The following is a 27704-nucleotide window of genomic DNA, read 5'->3' as shown; positions in this document are numbered from 1 at the left end:
CTGTCATTCTGAGTGTGCCTTTGCAGCTTCTCAACACCTGGTAATTCTTGAATAAGTATTGATGATTCTGGCCATCTGAACTACTATAAAGATCTCATGACTCTTCTGTGACTTCAGTATAGTGTTCTCCACAGTAGGCCTTATGTTGGTTTTCTTCTAAGGGCTGTTTCACTCATAGATGGCCATCACAGCTGCCTCCTTTCTGCAGGTCACAGAAGAAAAGTTGGTCTTCTGAAACCAGGGCTTGCTCCCAGCCCTCAAGAAAAAAGGCCCCCTGCAAGGGCTCCATATATGTTATCTGTCCTCTACACTTGGTTACTGAATTGTGTGAAAGTTAGGGTAAGCTTCATTTACTGTTTCAAGGGTGTGTTCTTTGGGGGAATTGACAAAATCATGAGATAATCAATGTTTGTTCTGTATCCTGCTTTTTGCAGACCTTTTCAAGTGGAAGGAAAAAGATGAGGCTGGTCAGAAACAGTCACATTCGTAGACAAAATTGTGCTATACTGCTTGGGTCACCATGTGATTGGGTTACCAGGAGACAGTCTGGATAACAGAGAGAGGAGTGTCAGTGGAGGGTAGAAAGACTGTATTTCAAGGTAGGGATGAGGATTCCACCCCTGGCCCCCATACAACCTTAGACTAATAGAAGGGACAATAAACAAAACATTTGCAGGTAGATACATGCCACTGGAAAAATATCATCTTTTGCAGCTCAGATATTGGTGTCCCAAAGGGACAAGAAATGCACACAAAAAAGGTGATGGACTGAATGCTTGAATGAATCTCAGCTACTGGCAATCCCTCAGGGCTGCTTCCCAGTCCATCGTTTTTTACCCACCATGTCACCTCAGTTTGGACCCTGCCATGTTTAAATCAGTCGTGACCCTGCTCCTTATTGGAACAGTCCAGTACAAAATGCCAGGTCAGGTCCTCCTTAAACCGGAACACAACCAACCTAGGACTGTTTTTTCCCTAGTTAGGGCTCTTCAGCCAAGCATAGCTTGGTTCCAGTGGCACACTGAGCCCTGGATCCACATCTGGACATTCTGGAACAGTTAGAGCGTAAAATGAAAAAACAATAGAGTGATGGATTGAATGCTTGAATTAATCTCAGTTACTAGCAATCACTCAGGCTGCATTCCAATCCATTATTTTTGCCCACGATGCCACCTAAGTTTAGACCCACCCATATGCAAACCAGTCTTGTCCCTGCTCCTTATTTGACAATCCAGCCCAAACTGCCAGGCCAGGTCCTCCCTGAACCAGAACACAACTAACCTAGAACCGGTTGTGCCTTAGTTAGGGCTCTTCAGCTAGGTATAGCTTGGTTCCAGTGGCACAGTGAGCCCGGGACCCACGTCTGGGCATACTCGGTGCACTTAGGGCATCAAATGCATAATCAACATAGTGATGGATGGACTGCTTGATTTAATCTCAGCTAATGGCAGTCACATGGGCTGTATCCCTGCAAGGCCCGGTCTTGGGTTGCTTGTGTTCCGGTTCAGGTAGGACCTGGCTTGGCAGTTTGGGCTGGAGTGTTCCTTTTTAAGCAGGATCACGACTGATTTACATAATCAATAGCTGGGTCTAAACTGAGGTGACCTGGTGTGCAAAATAATTGGTTTGGGATGTTGCTCTAAGTGATTACCAGTGGCTGAGATTATATGAAGCATTCCATCCATCACTGCTTTGTATATGTATTGTGTCACTGTTGGAAGGTAGCCTCTTTCTAGCTTGGTTACCCCCACTTTTGGCCTGTTTGTCAGTGTGTTTGACTGTGCCTACTGGGATCCTGCTAATCAGGACCCCAGTAGTTATGTTCTCTCCCTTAAATTATGGTTATTGCATACTGGTAACCCAGTATTTCACCCACAATTGGCATACTGGTGCCCCCTTATAAGTCCCAAGTAAATAGTACTTAGGTACACAGGGCATTGGGGTTCTAGGGGATCCCTATGGGCTGCAGCATATCTTTTGCCACCCATAGGGAGCCCATGCAAAGGCTTCTAAAGGACTGCCATTGCAGCCTGTGTGAAAAGGTGCATGCATCCTTTCACTGCCATTTACACTGCACCAGGTCACTTATAAGCTCTATAGCAGGTCTTACAGCCCTGAGGGCAGGGTGCAAAGTACCTGTGTGTGAAGGCACCCCTGCACTAGCAGAGGTGCCCCCACGACCTTCAGGACCATTTCCTCAGACTTTGTGAGTGTGGGTATGCCATTTTACACGTGTACTGGACATAGGTCACTACCTATGCCCAGCTACATAATAATAACTCCGAACATAGGCATGTTTGGAATCAAACATGTTGGAATCATAACCCAATGCTTTTGCAAGCATTGGTTGTATGATTCAATGTACCCTGGGGGCTCCTTAGAGGACCCACAGTATTGCCATTCCAGCCTTCTGAGGTTTTCCAGCCAGCCCCAGCTCAAGCCCAGGAAGGCAGAACAAAGGATTTCCTTTGGGAGAGGTGTGTTATACCCTCTCCCTTTGTAAATAGGTGTTTCAGGCTTGGGAGGGGTAGCCTCCCCAAGCCACAGGAAATGCTTTGAAGGGTGCATTTGGTGCCCTCCTTGCATAATCCAGTCTACACTGGTTCAGGGACCCCCCAGTCCCTGCTCTGATGCAAAACTGGACAAAGGGGTCCCTAGGGGTGGTGCTCAGAGCTCCTCCAGAGGGTCCCTAGGTTTTGCCATCTTAGATTTGAAGTAGGCAGGGCACTCTGGGAGCATCTGAATGGCCAGTGGCAGGAGGTGACGTCAGAGCCCTCCCCTGATAGGTGCTTCCCTGTTTAGCTGACCAGTCCCCCTTTCAGGGCTATTTAGGGTCTCTCTCTTGGGTGGTTCTTCAGATTCAGCCTACAAGGCTCGAGCAGGAATCCTCTGCATCCTTTACTTCACCTTCTTACTGAAAAAACTGCATCTGGCCCCTCAGGAACTCTACAACTGCAACACAGAAGCAAAGCTGACCTCTGCAACTTTGTATCGTCAGCTCCTGCCAGCAACTGCAACTGTTTCCCGGTCGTACATCCTCAGAGGACAGACTGTCTTCAGCCTGCACCAGAAGAACAAAGGAATATCCCTTGGAGTGAAGAAGTAACTCCCCTGCTTCAGCAGGCACCTCTCTGCATCAACAACCTGTTTTGTGTGACCCATCTCCTAATGAGCTGATTGGATCCTGCATCACGGGTGGTGGACTGAAGTGATCCTGATGGTCCTGACATCCAACTGTACAACATTGGTGGAGGTAAGAGCTTGCCTTCCCACACAAGACAGTACTCCCTTGAGCTGCATGTTTTGCAGTTGCCATGCTTTTTGGCATCCTCCCATGAAGTTCTTCGTGCACTGTGCAGCTCTGGCCCCCAGCACTCCTTCCTGCAAAGCACAGCTTCCTGCGTGGTTCTCCGGCGGCGTGGGACCCTTTGTTGTAGTGTTGCATAGTGTTGCATGGCGCCACTTTTGCACCTTCTTTCTCCCCGTGCTGTGGGACTCCTGTGCGTGCTGCCTGGTCCTCTGGGGGCTCTCTCAGTTGCTGAGAGCCCCCTCTGACTACCCCTCCTGAGTAGAGTCCACCAGGTCCCTCCTGGTCCTGGGCAGTGCCATTTTCCACAACCACGAGCTTTACGTCTGCCAAGGCTTTTTGGCAGATACAGCGACGCAAACCAGACTGCAATCATCCATCCGGCGTGGGACATCATCTCTACCAACCAGGAACCTTCATCCATCTTCTTGGGTGCAGTACTGACTGTTGTTCTTCACCTCCATCTGGGTTAGCAGGGACTCCTGTTTTCTCTGGACTATTCTGTGCTTCTTGGACTTGGTGGTGTCAGAAGCAGCATTCTCAACCACATTGCTGCAAGAGTAAAGGGTCATTATTTCCCTTAGACTCTCTTTGTTGTTTTTAACCTTGACCAGCGTTCTCTATAATTACCTAAGGAAGTTCCTGAGGAGAGTTGAGTCAATTTTATTTTCACCTTTCTTTCTCTCCACTGTTTTTGTCTGTTCTGCACAGAAGTTTGGCTTAGTGCCCCATTGAGGGTCCCGTCAGACATTGCAGCACCAGTCTGGCATGGAGCAAGCCTGATGATGAGACCTGAGGGCCCTTGCTTCTGATGTATTTCCATTCTAGATACCTTTGGAATCTCCATATTTGTTTTTGGAACAGTGTAGTTTTTTGATTATCATTTTCCTTGTACCTTGGTATGTGGGAGCAGTGCCTACCATGAGCTCTGGTGAGGATACAGTTTGGATGCACCTCCTTTCAGCAGAATTAGGTTCTGCTACTGAGTCCCTGAATAGAAGTGGTTTGATATTTATCGACTGCTGCATAAACGTCTTTGCGCAGGGGTCAGAATTACAAGTTTGATGGGATTTACCACTAAGAGTTAGGTGGTTGCTGCATCTGGTAATTACTGGGAGGGTTAAATATCTCACCCTTAATTGAATTTCAAATTAACATGGGAAAAGTGTACTCTGTCGTCACATTTTTTCCCCACCAGAGGATCAAGGAACAGGTAAGCGTCCTCTACCCACTCCAGTGAGGAGGAAAAAAAGGCCAAAACGGCCACCCCAGATGCCAGGGAGGTATTGATGGAAAGGGGAGAGTCTCTCCTTTCCATTGATGCCTTCCTGGCACCGTTTCCTGGCCATGGATCGCAGCACGGCTTTCATCCATCCCCAGGAAATGCACCTAGGCACCAGGGATCTTGTTTGGGGGACTCAGCCCCCGTGTAAGTGGGCCACAGCCCCCTCACCCCCCCGGGTGGTGGCATAAATTTAAAAAAAAAAGTTGGGGATGTATATATTTTTTTTAAATGGGGGGCCGGCCCTTCCTACACAGGCCGACCCCTAAGGGTAATTTTGTCGAAGTAGTTTTCCCTGGGGGACGATCGCACCCCCCCTAGGGAATATTTAAAAAAAAAGAAAGAAAATGTTGGGGTCAACCCTTGGGCTGACCCTCTATGGGGGCATTTTTTTTTTATACATGTGTGCTTTGCCATGGGGTCACGATCGGTCCCAGGGAAAGCACACATGTATAAAAAAAAAAAGAGAGGTGATGTAGAGAGTGAGTCTCTCTCTCTCTCTCTCTCTCTCTGTATATATATATATATTGATGTATATGTATGTATATATATATATATATATATATATATATATATATATATATATATATATATATATATATATTTAATGAGACACATCTCTATATAGATATGTATGTGTATGTACATATGTATATCTAGATAGATAGATAGTTAGATAGATAGATAGATATAGATAGATATAGATCTGTCTTTTGACTAGTGGCAGTTTTGACGCCATAAAGTAGCACAGACGGTTTATAAGCCTGCTGCAAAGGATATATATGTATTTAGCTGAGTGGATTAGTAAAGTCAGGCGTTACCTGCGCTTTAAAACAAATGAAATGTATGTGCGAGGGGGACTATGGAGATATGAGGGGCACTTTTGCTGGGTGGTACGGAGGGAATTAGAAGAGGAGGTCATGGGAGGCGGAGCACCAAAAATGACTGTCGCACTGGGTGCCACCAGCACTAAAGGCTGTGATGATGGGTATTTGGTAAGGTGAAGTAATAGTGTGTGTTTTTTGTTTTTTTCAGTGTCTTCAGAGAATCTGCTGAATCAGAGAAGAAGCGGAGGTAAGGTGACCATATTTACTATTGGACACATCACACACACCCACGAGCAATTTTGTGGCTCTATCTGCCTTCTACCTAGGCTAGTACTTCAGAGGGACAGGTTAGCCAGTAGCAGAGATTGCGTCTCATTGGATGACTGCTGCTCAAGCCCTAACTCAGGTTATGGAAGATAGCTCTGAGGCAGGATCAGAGACTGAGACAGGATCTGAGTGAGGGGACAATGGGGCAGAATCTGGGAGTGATTTTTCAGTCGGTGGAGTCCCATCCGACGACACCTCTTCCAGTGATTCTGAAGGAGACGATGACGACAGCTGTGCTGTCCCTTCGCAAGCACAGTCTGTGCAGTGGGACAACATTGGGTTAGCCGAACCCAGAGAGCATGTACATGCAGCCGCAAGCACAGAGAGAGTGCTCTCTTGGCAGCTCCCCTGTTTAGTTCAGCCCCAAATTCCACCTTTTACTGGTGACGCTGGATGTAAAGTCGATACGGCCAACTTTTTGCCAGTCAACTACATCCATCTATTTTTGGATGTTGACTTTCTTCAGGAAATTGTGAAGCAAACAAATTTGCCTGCAGACCAATTTCTGAGGTAACATGGAGGCACTCTAGGGCCCAGTTCTAGGGTACGCCAATAGACTCCCACTTCGCTGGCGGAGCTGAAGATATTTTTGGACCTTATGCTAAAAATGGGGATAGTGCAAAAACCCACCTTGCAGTCCTACTGGACGACTCGCATGGTTTGTGTAACCCCCTTCTTCGCACCGTACATGAGCAAAGAACGTTTTTTGCTACTGCAGCGCATGCTGCATTTCAATGACAATTCTGCTGCATTGCCCCGGGACCATCCAGACCATGACAGGTTGTTCAAAATTTGGCCTGTCGTGGAACAGTTGTCTGCCAGGTTTCCAGAGATCTATACGCCTGGAAAGAATTTAGTAGTCGATGAGAACTTGATCCTGTACAAAGGACGGATGCTGTTCAGACAGTACATTGTGAGCGAAAGAGCTCACTATGGCATTAAGCTGTACGTGTTCTGTGAGAGCTCTTCTGGCTATGTGTACAGCTTGAGAGTGTATACAGGGAAGGACTCTACCCTAAACCCTGCAGGTTGCCCTCCCACGTTAGTGGTTACAGGTAAGATTGTATGGGACCTTGTCCAGGCACTCCTTCACAAAGGTTATAACCTTTATGTGGACAACTTCTATACAGGATAAGAGCTGTTCAGTGAGCTCTACAAAGCTGGCACAGTGGCCTGCGGTACAGTTTGTTGTAACCGTAAAGGATTCACGCACAAGCTTGTTTGCAAGAAGCTCCAGAAATCCCAGAGTACTGTGTTGCCTTGTAACGAACTGCTCGCAGTCAGCTTCCTGGATAGGCGTGATGTATACGTGCTCACTACAACTCATGATGAGAGCACTTCCCCATCACAGTTTGGGATCAGATGGCCGAAGTCCACAAGGCCATCTTTATACTTGATTACAATAAGTACATGGGCGGAGTGGACAAGAACGACCAGGTACTTCAACTATACAATGCGTGTCGTAAAACTCGCACTTGGTACAAGAAACTGTTTACCCACCTGATCCAGATGGCAACATACAATACGTATGTTGTTTACCATCAGACAACCACAGGAAGACTCATTACTTTCCTTGACTTCCAGTTGTCCGTAATTGAAAGCCACACTGCTGTTACAGAAGCAGCAGCGGCCTCCACCTTATATGTTCTGGAGGATGTGGCAAGGCTGCAGGAGCGACACTTTGCTGATCGCATTCCTAAAGCACCAAAAAAGGATCATCATTGTCTTTGCTGTAAAGTGTGCTCTAAGCATGGAAAGCAGCAGGAGAGTCGGTATTACTGTCCCCAGTGCCCATCTCAACCAGGCCTCTGTGTCCCTACTTGCTTTACATTTAATCATACTAAAGCAAAGTTTTGGGAAATCGACTGAGGTGGAGCTGCCATTGGGTAATCTTTTCAGTGGCTGTGCATGGATACCGAATATCCATGGGCCACTGCATCGTTAGGCAAGCAGCCACAGAATTTTACTTCTTCTACTTTGGGAAATCATGGACTTCCTTATGGCCTGTTTGAGACCTATATCTACCATCAGAACATGGTAGGTGTTCTGTTCAATTAATGTGTGTTATAGTCCCCATACTGCACATACTAGTCAACAGAACATATGACACATTGTCACGGAGTACCCTGTGTGGCAAAATGTTAAAGGCATGACTGAATTTTGAAGTGCTTTTTAAGGAACTTATGTATGCAACACAAGGACCATCACGATTGCCAACGAGAACCAGAGTAAGTGTAATAAGTCAAACAAATGTCCTGTTGGACATATTCACCAACATTCCTACTTGTTTGAAAATGTGCAAACTCAATTTGTAACTTCACTTTCAAAGCAAAAGTAGAAGTGTTGGTGAATGAGATCCACAGGATATTTGACTTTATACTTTAGAAACCTTAGGATTTATTCACCAGCATGTCTGCCTTAGTTTCAATGGTAGATATGCTCAATCAGTTCGAGGACCAGGCCTCCCAAGGCATACTCAGACACCCATAACTTGCATCCACAAACTAGTATAGGTTCACTTGGCAATTATACGGGATTAGTCAAGACTCTGATGAGGACAGAGACATGAATGGGAAAGGAAGGCTTATGGTAGGTGTGCCTTTACAGGGATATTGCACAGGTAGAAGGCAGATAGTAAAGGTAGTACAGATGTACATCATCTACATCTATGGATTCAGACCCATTGGTGCCATCTCAGCACAGAAGGCCAGTGAGACGTACGGGTCTTTGTTTGACCTGCTTCTCATGTTCATCCTCCATCAGAACTTAGTAGATGTTCAATTTGCTGCATGATAAGTGCACTACAGTCACAGCACTGCACATAATGTTGACTTGGACATATGCTACGTTCTCATTGACTCCCCTGTGTGCCAAACACTACCCTTTTTCATAGCCTATGACCTTCTCTTTAGGGAACGTCGGGAGCATTCCCCAGCATGTCTGCCTTCAAAGGTAGATATGCTCACTCAGTTCGAGGAATCGCTTTGTACGGCATACTCGGACACCCCCACTTGCATCCACAAACTGGAGGGAGTTGGATTTAGCACAGTGAGAGTGCTAAAGGCACATGAAAAATATGTCTTCCTGAGCCCCGCGTGGCTGTCATGGGAGTCCTTAGTAAAGGTTTGTTACGCATGCCTTTGGTAATGTTCAGAAAGAAGGAGGTGGTTACTTGATAGGTGGTAACATTTAGTCAAACCTATTCCATCCTGTGAATGTGATGGGCCCTTGTCTGGCAGTGGTAAGGTAATGTGAGTGCAATGATTGGTTGGATTGGGCCCGTGGCCAGCAGTATGAAAGGGTTGTTTGTTGTGCGTGAATGATGTGTGAATGGACCATAAAGAGGTTGGTGCCTGGTCGTGGCTTTATGGCCCATCTTCAGAAGGCTTGGTTTCAATATTCAGATACTTTGATAAGTATTCATGCTTTGAAACCATCATTTCTGGGGGTGCTAAAACCAACCAGTGTGAGTTGTGCATTAACTTTAACATACTAGTACCAGGGGAGTCCAAGGGTGCAGGACTTGCGTGGCTTTCACCAGTTTTCCTTCACCCAGGTTCCCTTTGAAATCACAAACCTTGCTTAAAAAACACTTTTGCCTTGCATTTCAGTGAGGGGAAGTCTTGGAATATGCAAGTAGCCACAAATTTTCTACCACCCAGCGTTCCTTCGGAGTCTTCGGAGAAAAACATTGCCTCACTTTAGTGAGTGGCAAATGATCGCACCAGGGACGTACCAAAAATGGCCTGGTTTTGTAAGACAGTCATCTGAGTATATGGTCGAGGGCTCGGTGGCCATATAGGGAAACCTACCAACCCCACACATTTCTGAAAACTACACACCCGGGGCAGTCCACAGAAGTCTGGCATATTTGGATTCCACAACATTTTCTTGCCCAGAATATCCTGCAAAAGTGAAACGTTGATTTAAAACACTATTTTTCCTTACTTTTTCATCACAGAAACTACAGGAATGTGCAGGGATCCACAAAATTCCTACCACCCAGTTTGCCCCAGTTGTCCTGATAAAAACACAACCCCACTTGTGTGCCTGTGCCTAGTGCTTGCTTCAGGAATGGATCACTCCAGAGTTAACAGTAGCCCTCATGCAAGGACTACCATTGACCCTTGTGAGATCCATTCCTGTCACGGACACTAGCCTACCCACACAAGTGAGATACCACTTTTATCGGGAGACTTGGGGGAATGCTGGGTGGAAGGGATTTTGTGGCTCCCCTCAGATTCCAGAACTTTATATCACCGAAATGTGAGGAAATGTTTTTTTTTTTTTTTTTTACAAATTGTGAAGTTTGCAAAGGATTCTAGGTAACATAACCTGGTGAGAGCCCCACAAGTCACCCCATCTTGGGTTCCCTTAGGTGTCTAGTTTTGAAAAATGTGTGGGTTTGGTAGGTTTCCCTAAGTATCTGCTGAGCTGCAGCCAAAAATCCACACCTAGGCACTTTCCAAAAAAAACACCAGTTTTCGATGTAAAAATGTGATGTGTCCATGTTGCGTTTAGGAGCGTTCCCTGTCGTGGGCACTAGGCAAACTCACACAAGTGAGGTACCATTGTTTTCGGGAATGCTGGCAGGAAGGAAGTTTGTGGCTCCCCTCAGATTCCAGAACTTTCTATCACCGAAATGTGAGGAAAAAGTGTTTTGTTTGCCAAATTGTTAAGTTTGCAAAGGATTCTGGGTATCAGAACCTGGGGAGAGCCCCGCAAGTTACCCCATCCTGGATTCCCCTAGGTGTCTAGTTTTCAAAAATGCATAGGTTTGGTAGGTTTCCCTAGGTGCCGGCTGAGCTAAAGGCCAAAATCCACAGATAGGCACTTTGCAAAAAAACAGGTAAATTTTCTTTGGGAAAATGTGATGTGTCCATGTTGTGTTTTGGGGCATTTCCTGTCTCAGGCACAAGGCCTACCCTCACAAGTGAGATATCATTTATATCTGGAGACTTGGGGAAATGCTGAGTGGAAGGAAATTTGTGGCTCCTCTCAGATTCCTGAACTTTCAATCACTGAAATGTGAGGGAAACGTGTTTTTTTGGCCCCATTTTGAGGTTTGCAAAGGATTTTGGGTAACAGGACCTGGTAACAGCCCCACAAGTCACCTCATCCTGGATTCCCCTAGATATCTAGTTTTAAAAAATGCACAGGTTTGGTAGGTTTCCCTAGGTGCCGGCTGAGCTAGAGGCCAAAATCCACAGCTAGCCACTTTCGAAAAAACACGTCCGTTTTCATTGGAAAAATGTGATTTGTCCACGTTGTGTTTTGGGGAATTTCCTGTTGCAGGCACTAGGCCTACCCACACAAGTGTGGTACCATTTTTATCGGGAGACTTGGAGGGGAATGCCGGGTGGAAGGAAGTTTGTGGCTCCCCTCAGATTCCAGAACTTTCCATCACCGAAATGTGAGGAAAAAGTGATTTTTTGCCAAATTGTAAGGTTTGCAAAGGATTCTGGGTATCAGAACCTGGCGAGAGCCCCACAAGTCACCCCACTCTGAATTTCCCTAGGTGTCTAGTTTTCAAAAATGTATAGGTTTGCTAGGCTTCCCTAGGTGACGGCTGAGCTAGAGGCCAAAATCCACACCTAGGCACTTTGCAAAAAACAGGTCAGTTTTCTTTGGGAAAATGTGATGTGTCCATGTTGCGTTTTGGGGCATTTCCTGTCGCGGGCACTAGGCCTACCCTCACAAGTTAGGTACCATTTTTATCAGAAGACTTGGGGAAATGCTGAGGGGAAGGAAGTTTGTGGCTCCTCTCAGATTCCTGAACTTTCAATCACTGAAATGTGAGGGAAACGTGTTTTTTTGGCCCCATTTTGTGGTTTGCAAAGGATTCTGGGTAACAGGACCTGGTAACAGCCCCACAAGTCACCTCATCCTGGATTCCCCTAGATATCTAGTTTTAAAAAATGCACAGGTTTGGTAGGTTTCCCTAGGTGCCAGCTGAGCTAGAGGCCAAAATCCACAGCTAGCCACTTTCGAAAAAACACATCAGATTTCAATGTAAAAATGTGATGTGTCCATGTTGTGTTTTGGGGCTCTTCCTGTCGCGGGCACTAGGCCTACCCACACAAGTGAGGTGCCATTTTTATCAGGAGACTTGGGGAATGCTGGGTAGAAGGAAATTTGTGGCTCCTCTCAGATTTCTCAACTTTCAGTCACCGAAATGTGAGGAAAAAAGTGTTTTTTTCGACATATTTTGAGGTTTGCAAAGGATTCTGGGTAACAGAACCTGGTGAGAGCCCCACAAGTCACCGCATTCTGACTTCCCCTAGGCGTCTAGTTTTAAAAAATGTTTAGGTTTGGTAGGTCTTCCTAGGTGCCGGCTGGGCCAAAATCCACAACTAGACACTTTCCAAAAAACAGGTCAGATTTCAATGTAAAAATGTGATGTGTCCATGTTGCGTTTCCTGTTACGAGCACTAGGCCTACCCACACAAGTGAGGTACCATTTTTATCGGGAGACGTGCGGGAACACATTATAGAAGAACAAGTGTTGCTGCCCATTGTCTTTCTCTACATTTTCTCCTTCCAAATGTAAGACAGTGTGTAATAAAGAAGTGTATTTGAAAAATGCCCTGTAATTCACATGCCAGTATGGGTACCCTCGAATTCAGAGATGTGCAAATAACCACTGCTTTTCAACACCTTCTCTTGTGCCCATTTTGGAAATTCAAAAGATTCCTTGATACCTATTTTTGACTCTTTATATTTCACCAAATGAACTGCTGTATACCCGGTATACAATGAAAACCCATTGCAAGGTGCAGCTCATTTCTTGGCTCTGGGTACCTAGGGTTCTTGATGAACCTACAAGCCCTATATATCCCCGGAATCAGATGTAACGGTTTATTGCTTTTGAAAATCTGACATTGCAGGAAAAAGTTACAGAGTAAAATCGTGGGGAGAAATGGCTGTTTTTTTACCTCAATTACAATTTTTTTTTTTCAGCTGTTATTTTCTGTAGCAAAACCTTGTCCACATCTACACAAATGACCCCTTGCTGAATTCAGAATTTTATCTACTTTTCATAAATGTTTAGCTGTCCAGGATCCAGCACTGGTTTCACACCCATTTCTGTCATTAACTGGAAGGAGGATAAAAGCACATAAAATAGTAAAAATGGGGTATGTCCCAGTGAAATGCCAAAATTTGGTTGAAAAATGTCGTTTTCTGATTCAAGTCTGCCTGTTCCTGAAAGCTGGGAAGATGGTTATTTTAGCAGCGCAGACAGATCCTTTGTTGATGCCATTTTCAGGGGGAAAAAACATGCTATTTTCTGCAGCCCTTTTTCACATTTTTCTGAAAAAAACCGAAATTTTGGCTAATTTCTTGGACTACTCCAGGAGAACCCACAAACTCTGCGTACCTTTTGAATCCCTATGATGTTGGTAAAACAGGACGCAAACTAGGTGTGGATAGATTATGTAGACAAAAAAGTTATGACGGCCTAAGCGCAAACTACCCCAAATAGCCAAAAAAAAAGGGCTCAGTACTGGGGGGTGAAAGGGCCCAGCAGCTAAGGGGTTAAAATGTGGCACGACTAAACAACAATAATAAACACACTTCTAAATGACATATCAAAATTGTTTTAGGTGCAATATTAATTCATTGGTTACAACTAGATTCATCTTAAAAATCACTAGTGTTCAAAAATAATTTGTCACCCAAAACTATGTATTAGAAAAAACTTCCACAGCACTAACCAGCACTGTAAGACCAAAAGCGGTACGTTTTTTCTTGTTCTTTAACACCACTGAGTACCTATATTTATTTAGCAAATAATGTACGACCAAAATAATGTTTAATGTTTTGCTGTTTCAAATACACTAATTACCGTAACGATTACATCAACGGAAGCAGCAACACGTGACCTTTAACCTGATGATGACAGCAAAAGAAATCCCATCAGATGATATTTGACATATTACAGAAAAAAGTGCTGTGCGGCTTTTCACCCAACTTGCATCATGAAAAATAAATGAGTTGAAATAAATGATCGACTTTTGAGCTCGGTCGGGCTAACACCCTCGCTAACACGTCTCTGCACCTGAATTAAAAAAAAAAAAAAAAAGGAAACTGACTTTATTGATTAAAAAAATCGTTTAGCAGACCATTGCATTAATGTGATTGTCTGGCTGGTAGCTCTCGAGCCAAACATGAAGATATGTTATAGTCAGAGAAAAAAAGACACAGGTTGCATAAGTGTTAGTAAAAAACCACACCCACTTCTTAAAGACAGGCCCCCTTCAGCTGGATGTGAAAAAACCGCGCCTCTCCGGTTAGCATCAATGACTTGTGGTCCTACCCAGTTTTTTCTTCCTTTGTGACGCAACGAGTTAACCCCGCCCCTTAATAGCTTCAGGCTCTGACGCTCTCTGTTGAGTGTGGCGAGTTGCGTTCTGTCTCCACCCTCTGTCCCGAAGTGTGGGCGTTCCATCTCTGCCCACAGCCACCCATCCTACCAATGCCATGCCTGTTTTCAATGACCCCGCCTCCGAGCTGTTCTTGATGATGCTTCTGACAACTTCAGCCGTGCTTGTTCTCATTTTGATGCTGCTCACCCTCTCCTGTCAGAGGGCATCCTGCTGCTATTAAGGCTCCAGTTTTGTCATCTGCTGCCGTATCTACCTGCGGCTCTTATCTGGTACTGTCTGTAGTTCCTAGCCTGGATTACGCTCTTCTGGCCTGCTGCATTCAATAGTCCCCGCTTCTTTCCTGTCTCTGCCACCTACTACTCTTGTGGCCAGTCAGTAACTTGCTTGCCTGACACCTCCTTCAGCCCCGAGAAGGGAGATGCCAAGAGACCAGGTGGGGGCCATGGCTGAGGACATGCCGCAGGAAGAGGAGCAGTAAGTTACGCCCCTCACCGTCCCCATTGTGAACAATATCATATTTCTGATCTGTGGGTGTATTAAGGTGGGCTTTTAATTTCATGAGAGGGCAGTGACCACCAAGATGTCAGCTGATTATGTAAATGGGAGTACAAGGGCGGGGCTCAATTAATATATACACATGTATAACCATAGTGTAGTCTGTGTCTCACTTCCTGTTTACGTCAGATCCCTTTCCCCAACCCCTACCCCTTATTATACAACACGGGTGTCATATTCTGTTATTGTTTATTTGTAGAGCTGTGTATTGCTTGTTTCGGGGATGGGTGTTGGGGGGTGATGTTCCCGTTTGCCTGTGTGACCGGGAGGGCAGGGCTCAAGGGACATGACTGAAAAGCTACAGTGTAATTCCACCTGTTTGTCTCCCCTGGCTACCCTTCCTGGTCGCTGCCGAAGGCTCCCATTGGATCTCCCTGGCTTTGCTGGCGAGCCTTGTCTGTCTGATCTGGTAGGCTGACTCCAAAACACCCTGCTTTTGTGTTCTTCCAAATCTGCTCTGTGTCTGTAATAGCGTTTTAGATTTCCGGGGGTGGGCTCAGTATTGTCTATGGCAGTGGCCAAGGGTTGGCGATATATACATATGATAACGTGTTTGGAGCTAGTGAGACTTGCACTGTGCATGTAATAGTGTGGTGAATAGAAATCAGAGTGCGGTTGCGTCATAGTGACGTGAGATACTAGTGGGTGGGAGTCTTTAATGTTATATGATTATGGTATGGGAGGTGCTTATCGTTCAACTTATATTAAAATATTGCCCATTTACACGAGGGTTATTTTTTTATCAGTTCAGTTTCTTCATAACAACGGCACAGCTTATACCATCAAGCATGATAGTACAGGTGCTCCAGTATGGGGGTGGCTGTGAAACCAGAGCTGGTTGTGGGCCACGCCCCCTCCACAAACGTTGAATGGCAGTTGTGTAGTAGTATTGCAGAATGGTCGGGGAAGTATGTGTTGCGATAGTGTTGTAGAAGTAATGGGGTGGGAACGGCAGACAGGGATATTGTCACAGAGGAGGATGGTCTGTATCTGGAACAGTGTCGAACGAGTGTGTAAGGAGTTGGGGCGGGACCTTTGGCCTACTGGTGACTCATTCGTAGGGGGGGGGGGGGCGGCCGCTCGCCCGGGCGAGTGCACAGAAGTCCGCTCTGTCCGGCGCCCGGTCTTTTTTCGTGGTGTGACAAGGCCCGTGTCACAGTGAGTCAGCATTTTTTCGAGTGACGCAATTCCTACTCAAGAAGGCTGGATCTCTGCTGGGGACTAGGGAGAGAAAGGACGATTTCAGCGTCCCAGGCATGTTGCTACCTGTTTCGTGCGTGCGTGTATTTATCTGTTTATGCGATTTTTCTAAACTGAGAGGCAAGTTTAGAACGAATGGAAAAGTAGAAAGGACACAACCAGGAATTCCGGTGAACAGGGCCACTGAAGGGGGTAGCGCATTATCCAAGGGCATACAAAGACATGCACGTGTTGTTATTTAGTGTGACAACTTTCATTCGTCAGATATGGGGCGTGTTCAGGGTTAGCTTCACCAGAACATTGTGTGTTTCTGCGTAATCCACTTTAATTCTTGTTTTATTAACGACACAAAGCTCATATAATGCACGCTTTCTTTATGTGTAACTATCCACACCGGCAAAGAATAATGAATGTTACTTACAACCAAGAATACAGTCTTCTTACAGTGTGTTCAATAGCACCGTTATGTTTATTTGTTCAGCGCAAAATTACCCAGGAGGGTACTCTGACACTGAAGCAGGCGGTGTATGGCCCAAATCAGGGTTGGGGGCGTTAGGTGAAGAGCCAGCTCTGATTCTTAAGAAATTCAAGCACTGAGGCCGTGCCCGTGATGTGCAGGCGCAGGTCGTTCCAGGCTTTATGGGAGCAATAGGAGAAGGCATGACTGCCCGATCTCTTTCTGCGTGTGCTGTGGATGTTTGTGAGTAGGATTCTAGCTAAGTGGAGGTGTCTGCTAGGCCTGTAAAAGTTTATGCAGTTGTTGAGGTACGTGGGGCTAATGTTGTGTAAGGCTTTGGATGTGTGCATGGGGAGATTAAAGAGCACTTGTTTGTGGACTGGGAGCCAGTGGAGCACTTGGAGGTGCAGGATGATGTGAGTGTGGAATGGGAGGTTGAGCCTGACAGCTGAGCTTTGCAGGGCCTTGAGTTTTCTGGTCAGTTGAGCATTGATTCAGTATAGAGGGTTTGCTTTAGTCCAGCTTCATGGAAAGAGGGTTTGGGTGACAGTTGTGAGAGTGTTGGAGGGTAGCTATTTGAAAACTTCAGTGTGTGGAAGCAGAGACGGCTACTGTGTTCAACTAGGCAGCCATGGTGAGTTGGTTATTGATTATTATTTGGAGAATCTTTGCATGAGTTTGCCGCAAGGGTGTGTGGATTCGGGTTTTACAATCTAGCAGTTGGAGTCCCAGATTGAGTTGTCTCCTTACGAAGGACCTCCTTACCTTCACAAGGCTCCTCAAGACCTGGCTGTTCGAGCAGTAGCAGCACCTCCCCCCTCACCCCTTCCCTCAGTGCCTTGAGACCCTCACGGGTGAGTAGTGCGCTTTACAAATTCCTTTTTTTATTGATTTGCTGAAGATTACTATTTCTTTCTTGTCATGTTGAGCTTGAGACAGTTGGTTTTTATCCTTCTAGTGACTTCAGTCATGCAGGCAGAGAAATTGGTGGGGTGTTTGGCATCTTGTCGGAGAGAGGGAGCTATGAGTTGGGTGTCGTCAGTGTAGGATTTGATGTTGATTCTGTGGGTATGAATGATGCTGGTGAATGGGGTCATGTAGACGTCGAACAGAGTGGGACTGAGTATGGATCCTTGTGGAACCCACAGATGAGGTTGATGCCACCTGAAGTGAAGGAGTCCAGGCTGACTGACTGGGTGCAGCATGTCAGGAAGAAGTAAATCCTGCAACATGCGGGATCATTGAATGCCAACGTTGTGCAATTGTTGGATAAAGATAGCTTGGGATACGAGGTCAAAGGTTATGGATGGGTCCAGTAGTTTGATGGCAGTGGGGTCACCTGGGTGTAGTCTGTGGCGGTGACACGGGCAGTCTCTCAAACAGAAATAAAATGGCAATGAGCATCCTGAGCAATGGGTGAAGAAGAATTCCATTGTTCCAAATTGAGGAGTCTTTATATTAGACTAGAAAAGTCCAGCCCTCTTGATGATTCAACCTGGTTTCATTGTGTCCATTTTGAAAATCTCTGTTTAGGGGTTGCTCCACACTGCCTCTTCTTTCAGTGATTGATATGACTGCAATGCACTTTAAATCTTTTTTTGAGTGCCTATACTGAATGACGTTTTCAACCAGTGGAGCAGTAAGGGCCTTACACAGGAGACAACTCCTCTGTTGGCTGAAGCAAATATTAATATTTTGGGTGGTCTGGCTAACGTAAAGCTTACCATAAGGACATAATATGTGCTACATGACATTGTCCGTGGTGCAGTTTTATAATTTAATAGTACTTTTGTATTCCCACAAGCAAATAATTAAGTTTCAATTGGAAGGGGAAAACGCTGAAGTGCACACATTTATAACGTCCAACTGTGGGTGGTAGGCCGCAGTGGTCATTAAGAGTGAGATAATTGTTCTCGGGTGGGAATTGTGTGCAAACCAAGTGGTCTTTGAAATGTTTGCTTTTTTGTATGCAAACACAGGAGGATGCAGTGTAAGGTCCCTGGCTTCCAAAACTCTCTAGCGTTTCGTCATGCATTTAGAGTCAGAGTTGGATGTTGTGGAAAATGTCCTGGCACATATCAATCTCTGTGTTTTCTTTTGGTCTTTGGTTGCGAGAGTGTGCCTCTAGGGCAATACTGTCCTCTTTTCAGTGAGAGCTTACTAAGCTTATAGGATAACCTGTTGACAATAGTTTGTTAGTCTACAATTGAATCTAATCCTCAGAAATTGGCTGAATGGAGCAGTAGATCGAATAAGCCAGGAGGGTATTTCTTTTAGGTGATGTGCGATAGAGAGGGTGAGAGAAGACCATTTTCTTCCCTGACAGTAAGGTCCAGAAAGGACATTTCTGTGTTGTGGCTGTACATAGTATATTTGAGTCCCTTACGAAATTGATTCAACCAATTTTGAAATTGGGTGAGGAGAGAATGGGTCCCCTACCGGATGTGAAAAATCTCATCGATATACCTTTTTCAGAGTATGGTATGGTTTCTGAAGGGTCTATGAAAGGGCCAAAATTAATGAAGATTCAAGGTTATCCATGTACCAAACTGACATTTTTGGAGCAAAAATTGCCCCTGTTAATGTTCCCTTGACCTATAGGAAAAAAGTATTTGTCAAAGCAGAAAAAATTCCAAGTGAGTGCAAGGTTGGGTAGTGCAGTACTGAAACTTGTAAGTACTTGATGCAGTGTGGACCTGGTATTGAGAAAGGTGAGTATAGCATTGATGCCATCAGTTTTCGGTATATATTGGTTTACATTGATTCTGTGTCTAGGGTGGCAAGCAGGCAATCTGATTGGGAAAAGGGTGTAGTTTCAATCAAGGTAATAAAATGCATGCTGCTACAAATAAATTATTTTGTCAGAGAAGAAGAGGATTTAGTGAAAAAAATCAAAATATTGTCCTAATGGCTCCAATATGGAACCACACCTGGTAGAAATTGGTCTGCCAGGCGGAGCATCCACGTTTTTTTATGAAACTTGCAGAAGGTATATAAGACAAGTGTTCTGGGATTTTTGACATTAGGGTATAGTAATTCATTACTACTCCTTAGCTTCTGTGGTCAGTTTGAATTTCCTTGGTGCAGTCCTGTAAAGAACTATTAATGGAGTGAGGATGTTTCTACTTTGGAGGTCTAGAATGTCTTTCAGTACAAGTTTCTCAAATGCTAATATCTCTGCAGGCCTACCACTGATTGGGGAGCAAATGTGGATGGTGGTCACAGGTCAGTGACATCTGATCTGGGGCAAAATGGACTTCTTTAAGAAAAAAACTTTTATGCTTAGTTTCCTGAAAAATCTTATTAGTTCTATCTTTAATCTTAGAAAGTTGGTCCTCACACAACGGGCATTGCCATTTTATTTTTATTCATCCTTTTCTATTCAAATCTCTTTCCTTTATGGCCATCCTGATGTGTTGATTTGTCTGCTTATATTTTAATGTATTTGTTTTACACACATCAATACGAAGTCCATATAGGTACTCTTTACATCTTTGGTTTGCTATTCTGTTTATCTTTCAGCCCTCTGGCCAGTATTTCTAACCCCTGTACTGTTGTCAGCCTCGCATCCCTCCATTTTCACCTATTTGACACCCTCCAACAAGGCTGCCACACTCCTCAGTCATCCTTTGTTTTTTACCGCTCTGTGTTCTTTTCCCAAGTGCATCAACACTAATAGTGGACCCGCAGATTTGAACCGGCCTGGCATCCCTCAGGAGTATTTGAACCAGTCCCATCACTTGCTTCCAGCTGGCCACAACTGCTTTGTGTACACCATTTTTGTCCCATCCTTTGACAATATTAAGGGGATATTTTAAAGCTTCTACATCTCTTTACTGTACTGTTTACTATTTAAATTTATTTATTCATGATTTGGAACTGCTAGGAAGTCCACATAAGAAATACAATACATTTAAAATAATACAATACATAATCAATAAAATAAAATTTACATTATAATCCATATTATTTTTAAATAAAGTGCATCCAGGTAGATTACAGTGCGTTTCCTATACAGTGTATCAGTATATAAACTTCACGAGTCCATTTGAATAAATACATTCTTTGTATAAAAAACGTCTATACTATAAAACAATCAACTACTGCACTCTACAAGGTGGAAATAAATTAAAGTGAAACAAAGTGTGATTTTCTGAAATGCCCAAACCTCAGCCTGTAACTACGTCCACACAAGATACAAAGACTCTGACCTGAGGTCCGCTGAGCCCATATGTAATGAGGTAGATTTTCACTCCACATAAGTGCCAAACGCCCACAAACCTGAACAAGGAATTTGCTTTTATCCATCGTAGATCTGGTCCTTACACGTTGTGGCTTTGATATGTGAGCCCTTAGATTAATAACATGTACTATTAATTAATCTGTTTGCCACCCGAGGACCAATGAACTTTCCTTTTAGCAATGTGAGAATTTGCAAGCTTGTGAGTGAAGAATGTACTGGAAAATGAACCATGAAGTCCTGGCTGTGTTTAAAAAAAAAAAAAAAAAAAAAAAAAACTAAATTAGGCAATCCACAACTGGTTGCAGATCATTTAGTCTTTTAATGTAGTCGTTGGCCGGAATCGGGGTATTACTGGGAAGACAAAAACTCCAGTCGTTAAATTTTTAGATCTAATAATAAAAATAATTTAAGCGAACTTTGCTCATTACTTAATTGAAACTTCGTGAAAATATATAACTGTACTACTTTAAATTTGCTCCTTCACGACTGCATCAAGTTCGCGGTGTGACTGTCTTCAGCTAGGATAATTGACATGTCTATCAATTCTCCACCCCCCGTCTGCCACAGGTCACAGGGTTGGTTCACCGGTTGGCTGCCTGCTTGGCGCCCAACATCCATGACGCAACTGAAGGCCGTTGAGACCCGTATCCTGCAGTGTAAGTGTCAGTTTTCTACAAGGCCCAATGTAAATCATGGCAAAGGACAGAAACGCCTATCTGCATTGCTTTTGTTTTTTTATTGGTGTGGTTTATTACTTTTAAAAAGACTGTGTATGCCAATGATATTTTATTTTATCTTTAAAAAAACGTTAATATTTATCAGAGACCTCCGGTTACTTCTATTGCTCTGCATGAAATTACTCACTGAAATGAGGACACTGTGTTGATATCAGTGTCGAGCCTTATCCTTAAACTAATAATGCAGTCAAGCTGATATCCGAGTTCACCTCCAGGTTCTGAGAGCAATATTGTATTCTAGCGTCCGGTTTCTACAGTGATCCCGATCTGATGACGGCTTCCTGTAGCGATGTCACAGACTGCCATCAGTTGTAAGCTATGATGTCACAGCCTGATGTTGCGTTTTTGGTATGAGGTTACTGACTGACCCAAGGTTTCCAGAGTGGTGTTACAATCTGATGGCGTAGCCATGAGTGATGCCACAGTCTGATGTCAGATTTCTGAAGTTATGTAAGTTCCTGCTCTGAGGTCACAGTTTGCATCAAGCCAAGCTCTTCATCTGATACAATTCCAGATTTCAGATCCCTAAAGTAATACCACTGTCTGAACTCGGTTGATTTTAATGATTTATCAGTTTGGCATCAGGTTTCTGGAATAATGCCACAATCGGGTTGATGGAGAGATTACACACTCCTGTACCTGCCCTCGGGGATATCACTGACATAGGTCATATTAATGGAGTATTTTTCCTTGTTTCTCTTCTCTCCCACTCTCTCACTGTTTCTCTCCCTCTAGGTATCCAGAACAAGTTTTCATCCCGCTTTGTCTCCCTTCCGGATCAGAACAAGATCTGGACAGTCACTGTGAGTCCCGAGCAGAACAAGAAGACCCCTTTGGTAATGCTGCATGGCTTCGGTGGGGGAGTGGGCCTCTGGATCCAGAACTTGGATTCCCTCAGCTCCCAACGCACCATTCATGCCTTTGACCTGCTAGGATTTGGCCGTAGCTCCCGGCCAAAATTCCCCCAGGATCCTGAAGGAGCCGAAGATGAGTTTGTGTCATCGATTGAGAAGTGGCGGGAAGCAATGGGCATCAAGAGCATGATCCTCTTGGGGCACAGCATGGGAGGCTTCCTGGCCACTGCCTACACCATCAAATATCCAGATAGGTGAGCTGGGCAAGGAGGTGGCCTCCTGTCAAATATTTAAAGCATATGATGCCTGCCTGGTGGTAATATTGTAGGTTAGTGGGTCTTAACATTTTGACTTTTGTGGACCTCCCCTAATCAATACTGAAACCCAGGGACCCTCGCTGAATCATTATTGGAATCCGGGGGCCCCCAATGACTCATTATTCGAAGTTGGGGACTCGGTCTAAGCAGTCGCATACCCCCACTGTTCCCTGTATTATATGTTTAAAATCTCTGTTCTAGTCTAGACATAATATTTGTTAAGTTGATAAGATTTATAAAACACATGGTAATGCAGGCAACTCTACATTGGTATGAGGTAATCAGAAACATGGCAATGTTAATTTCTCCTTCACGGTTGTGTATGTGTTTTTGTGGCGAGGAGATCTTTGTGTTGTAGTCTTCATTTACTGCTTCGTGCTCATGGCAGTACTACAAGGGGCTCTGCTTGGATTCCTGACACCCATTTCAAGTTTAGTTGGATGGGTGGGGTATGATGAGCGTCAGAAAGGATACGCAACATTGGTATCTGAAGCTGATTCTAAACGTATGCAGTTTTGTTATTTATTGGACTAACCGGAAACGAAATAAAACAATACACTACCACTGACTTAGATGGCTTTGGTGCATACTGTCGTTTGAGCTGAACACCAGCGCACCGGATCATCATTACATTTTATTGTCAGTTTATCCAGTGAAATAAATCAGAAGCAGGAGTTCTTGGACTTTGACTGCACTGGCCAATGCCTTTTTGTTAGTTTTTCAGTGGAGTAGTGCAGCGTGCCCAGGAATGAGATTTGGTCATGACTGTGCATCACGTTAGCTGGATAAGCAAAGTGTTTTCATGTCTGTTCTTTGGCACAACTGTAGCTGCCTCACCAGGCTGTTTCCCCTCACAAAAAGCATACATAATATGCATACATATAGGAGCTTTAGGTTAGCAGGCTTCATCCATTGGTCAGTTAAATTGTCATTCATATTTTGCTTCTGTCCACCATAGCAATGAGCGCTGGGCATTGGGTCACCCCACTTTAACCACTGGCTCCATTCACTTGAGTCACTGCACAAAATCTGTGCACATTGTTCACATTCACTTAAAAATAGTTAATTTCTCTTCAGAGTTAAACCTGATTCCAAGTATGTATTTTCATTTTAGTTCTTTTTTAATATTACGTTTAAACAGCAGCTATTCCTTCTAGTGTGCAGTTAGATGGTCATTTAATTTCTCTCTCATTTTTGAAGTCATAAAGTGTTTAGTTGGCATTGTAACAATATAGCTTCCTGCGATTTGTGTCCTTGATTAGCTAGTGATTCATTATTGTCTCCTTTACAAATAATAATACAGCCCAATAGCACACATGAAAGGCCACATCAGTGAACATTTTGTTTAAATATAAACTTTTTATTGCAAGTACATGGTGGCCCCATATTTTCTTTTTTCTTTTTTCCTTTTGCGGCTCATTTTATAATTAAAAAGTAAAAAATAAATTAACCTTTGCCCAAGCCTATATCTATTGACTTTCCCAGTGCCTTTTCAGGTTGTGGCTGAACACAGTTCTTTGTTTTGGCTTCATTGATTCCATTCACATATCAGCCGCATTACGTAATTAAGATTTGGTCATGGAGACCTAAGTGATCTGTGAACATCAATACTTGATATGAACTGTATATTATTCATTCCTCTGCATGCTGAGTTGCAATAAGAGAAAAACTCTGACATTTCATCAAGATGGGAAACGAATATGGCAGAGAAACCAGGAGTAGATAAAAATGCTTATGAACTTGGATATAAACTGGGAGAAGAAAATTTCTTCAACTGTTTGGGATCTGAAGTAAGTCTCATGTGCCACGGTAAATAGATCTCAGGGGGAGTTGATTTGAAGCTGCCCATGAAGTGCCTCTAACTGTCGTGTTTTTTTTTTAAATTTGAGAATGGTCTCCAGTGCTCTGTCTTCTGATCCTAATTGCCTCCTTGGTTGATTTTTGTTGATTCTTACTTGTATGGATAATAATAATGGTCTGATTTTCCAATATCCAGTAGATGTGTAGAGGTTTGAATGGTGTCTTGTGTACAATGGAGAGTGAATGAAATACTATAAGTTGTGGTGTGATGTATCTGGTTGCACAAAAGGTGAGAGGCACTGCCAGGTTCTGTAGTTGGACTTTATTTATTTTCTCTGTGATTAGTCCACTCAGAATGACGAGCTGTAGCCTTGTGTTGGGAAGGGGTTAGACCTCTAGGAGGCGGGCCTTTGTCTTGCTTGGTAAATGTAAACTGAATAAGGTTAGGGCTAGGGCACAGCCTTCCCTTTCAGCGCGGTGTGAGTAAGGATTCATTTTCACCATATTGTGTTTTCACAAATACGTCTCAGTGAAGGGCAGTGCTGATGTCATAGAAGGAATGAGCCATGCTTCTGCTAGCTTGTTTTTCCTAGAGTAGAGCCCCGGAAGCCAGATACTTCTTTTACACAGATAAGCATGCATGGAGGGGGTTCTGTAACACATAACATATGTTTATACCTTTCTTGACCTGGCAGTAGAGCTTGGATCATGGCTCAGTGTCTTATAAAAAGCTGTATTCTTCAGTGTGTATTGGGAGGATTATTGAAGGGTAGCAGGCAGGAGTATAAGCGATGGTTATAATGGATATGTATGAATGCAACAATTATATCTAGTAGACTAAGAGGTAATGTTGGATGTTTTACATGTGAAAGTTTATGGTATAAACGTTGGCTGCTTGTATGGGGTGGACTGCTGACAAATCAAGGCGTGTTTGCAGTGGAGCGTTCACTATTCATACAAATAGAACATCTTTGTAAGAGTTTTACAACTTTACAAAAACAATATTTATTTGAAAGGATCATCTCCACATTAAAGAAGAGTAGTTACAATTTAAATCTCGTCTTAAAAGTGATGAGGCAAAACAAAAGATGGCACAAGATTGAGAACAAGATGAAAACAAAAATCAAATATGAGAGTGAAGAGAAGACACAATATGGGAGGCACAGGTTGGGGACCAGGCGACAGCGATGAGGAGCACTATGTCTGACAAGGAGCATAAAGACCTGTGATGATAAATTCATAGGATCCAGACTATAGATACATTTACAAACTGTGCAAACATAGGGGTAATGGGTGCCAGAGGAAAAACAAACAAGATGCTAAGAGATACTAGCACTTAGACAGAAGGTGGCTAGGACAAGTAAAGATAAACTGAAAGGGGTGAGAGCTTAAGGAAGACAACCAACATTAGGCGTAAAAGAATTGAGGTGTAAAAAAATAAATAGGAATAAAAAGTTTAGTTCCATGAAAGATGAGATGTGTGGATTTTATAAATAAATAGTACATTTGAAATCTTCAAGTGGGGGAGGAGAAAATAGATTGAAAGTATGAGCCAACAAGAGCTAGAAGAAGTACAACCAGTGAAAAGATAAATGAAGGAAAACAAGATTTCTATTAAGTAGGAGATTTTTGGTGCAGTGAGTTGAAGGTCATCTGTGCAGTGTAACCAATGAAAACTGTTTGAAATGGTGTTCTGAAAGAATGGTGCAAAGGAAAACCAAAGTAGAAATTTGAGAACAAACAGCATAAAAGTGTGAGTACTAAACGAAGAAGAAAGCAGCAAGATGGATCACATATTATAACAAAGATTACCAAAGACTTCTCACTAGGATAATCCAAACTGCAGGGAAGGAGGAGTGTGGGGATGATGGCTGTAAGATAGTTGTTGTTTGGCAGGCTTAAACATCTAAAGTCTAATGGTATAGATTATTATATAGGTGTGCTGATAAGTATCAAATTAAAAGATTATTGAGTGTCTGAGAGGGTGGGTGATTAGAAGATGGAGGTTTTTCGGTCGATCCTGTGGTTGAATATTTGGCAGATGTATACAATTTGCGCACTGTTTTAATTGTATACTTTTGAGGCTTAATGGTTGACGGACTAAATTTCATAGGTAGATGGATGACCAATCAAAGATTTTGGCATTGATAATTGATAAATAGCTTCTGATAAATATTTTAGGTAGATGTTGTTGCCATACACCTGTACAGGTACAAATAGATGTAACTGGAAGTTAAAAATGGCTCGACCCTTCTCATGTGTATGTTTCTGTATTGCCCAGTTTAATTTTCCAGAAGACCCCAGTATTGTTTTCTGAGCCTAATCCTGTGGCTTTCTCATCTGGTTTCCTGTTTTGTGGGTAGGACGAGGTATCCATAGGAAACTTTCTTTCATAGGCAGATGTTTGGGTGTCCTACCTCTCCAGCTAAGCCCATCCCTCTGCATTTCTTATAGGAGAGGTGGCTGCCAAAACCAACTCTTTAGATTGAGTCCATTTTCTTGTCATTGTCCCTCTTGTGCGAATGTCCCCATTCTTTTATCAGAAGTAGATACTCCAGGAGTTTTAAGTTTTTGTAAATGCTTTCAGGGGAAAGACTTGCGAAAAGATGCTACCATAGCTTGATTGCTTGAATCACTTTTTCTGACAATAGGAAGACTGTTACTTTCTCTACTCATTCTTGCAAAAAAATGTGCTAGTCCTACTGTGTAGAAGTGTTAGAAATTGCGGTCTTTAGTTGGCAGAGGTATACACCCTGTCAAGTAGGGCCCACTATTCTAGTCAGAGTAAATGACAACACAACCTAAATTATCCTGTGCTCACTTTCTGGTGGCTTGTCACAGAGCAGACAGACATAACTTAAAAGGCAATGTGTAAAGTATTTGTGCAATATCCCACACCATAATGCAGTGAACCCACCATAAAACAACTCACCAGGTTAGAAAAATAGTAGTTGTTTATCTCAGTAAAGTAAGATCAGCAACAGTACAAATCCAATAAATATTTCTCCAGTTATATGTCATGCATAAGGGAATAACAGTGCAAAATGTAGGTTTCAAAGTGTCCTCGATTCCAATAAGGGATGGATTGCTGCACATTGCACCTGTTGAAGGATTGGCACAGGTCCAACGGGACCGGCGCAAGCTGAAAAGTCAGAGCCCTGCAAGTGTGCGAGCATGCTGGGAAATCAGTATCTTTCTAGAGCCACTGAGGCTCGTGTTGCTTTGGTTGATGTCAGCGCTCGGCATTGAAGTTCCTCACAGAGCGGGCAGCGCTGGCACTTTAGCACTGGTCAGCAATGGTGAAGTGCTCAGAATCCTAAAACCAGCGAAAACAAGGTCAGAAAAATGGAGGGAGGGAGGCAGAAAAATGTTGGGGGAAGACCACCCTAAGGCTGTCAGGTCTAATAAACA

The 27704-nt window shown here is 43.7% G+C and overlaps 1 protein-coding gene across 6 annotated transcripts in view; it reads left to right on the top strand.

The window, feature by feature from the left end:
- ABHD4 (abhydrolase domain containing 4, N-acyl phospholipase B) overlaps positions 1–27704 on the top strand; it is a 164992-nt gene that overhangs the window by 105356 nt on the left and 31932 nt on the right. Inside the window, exons 2-4 of one of the 6 annotated variants that reach the window (XM_069238256.1) lie at positions 5625–5663; positions 21153–21241; positions 22058–22430. In XM_069238256.1, coding sequence (XP_069094357.1) covers positions 21202–21241; positions 22058–22430 — 413 coding nt within the window. In that variant the 5' untranslated portion in view covers positions 5625–5663; positions 21153–21201. Of the gene's footprint in view, positions 1–5624; positions 5664–14256; positions 17197–21152; positions 21242–22057; positions 22431–27704 lie in introns of those variants that run through there. The other 5 variants (XM_069238255.1, XM_069238253.1, XM_069238254.1 and 2 more) reach the window with 5 other exon arrangements.

The sequence above is a fragment of the Pleurodeles waltl genome, chromosome 6, assembly GCF_031143425.1.
Source record: "Pleurodeles waltl isolate 20211129_DDA chromosome 6, aPleWal1.hap1.20221129, whole genome shotgun sequence".
Lineage (NCBI taxonomy): Eukaryota > Metazoa > Chordata > Amphibia > Caudata > Salamandridae > Pleurodeles > Pleurodeles waltl.
The sequence above is the reverse complement of the archived record's forward strand: the minus strand, read 5'-3'. Positions and strand labels throughout refer to the sequence as shown.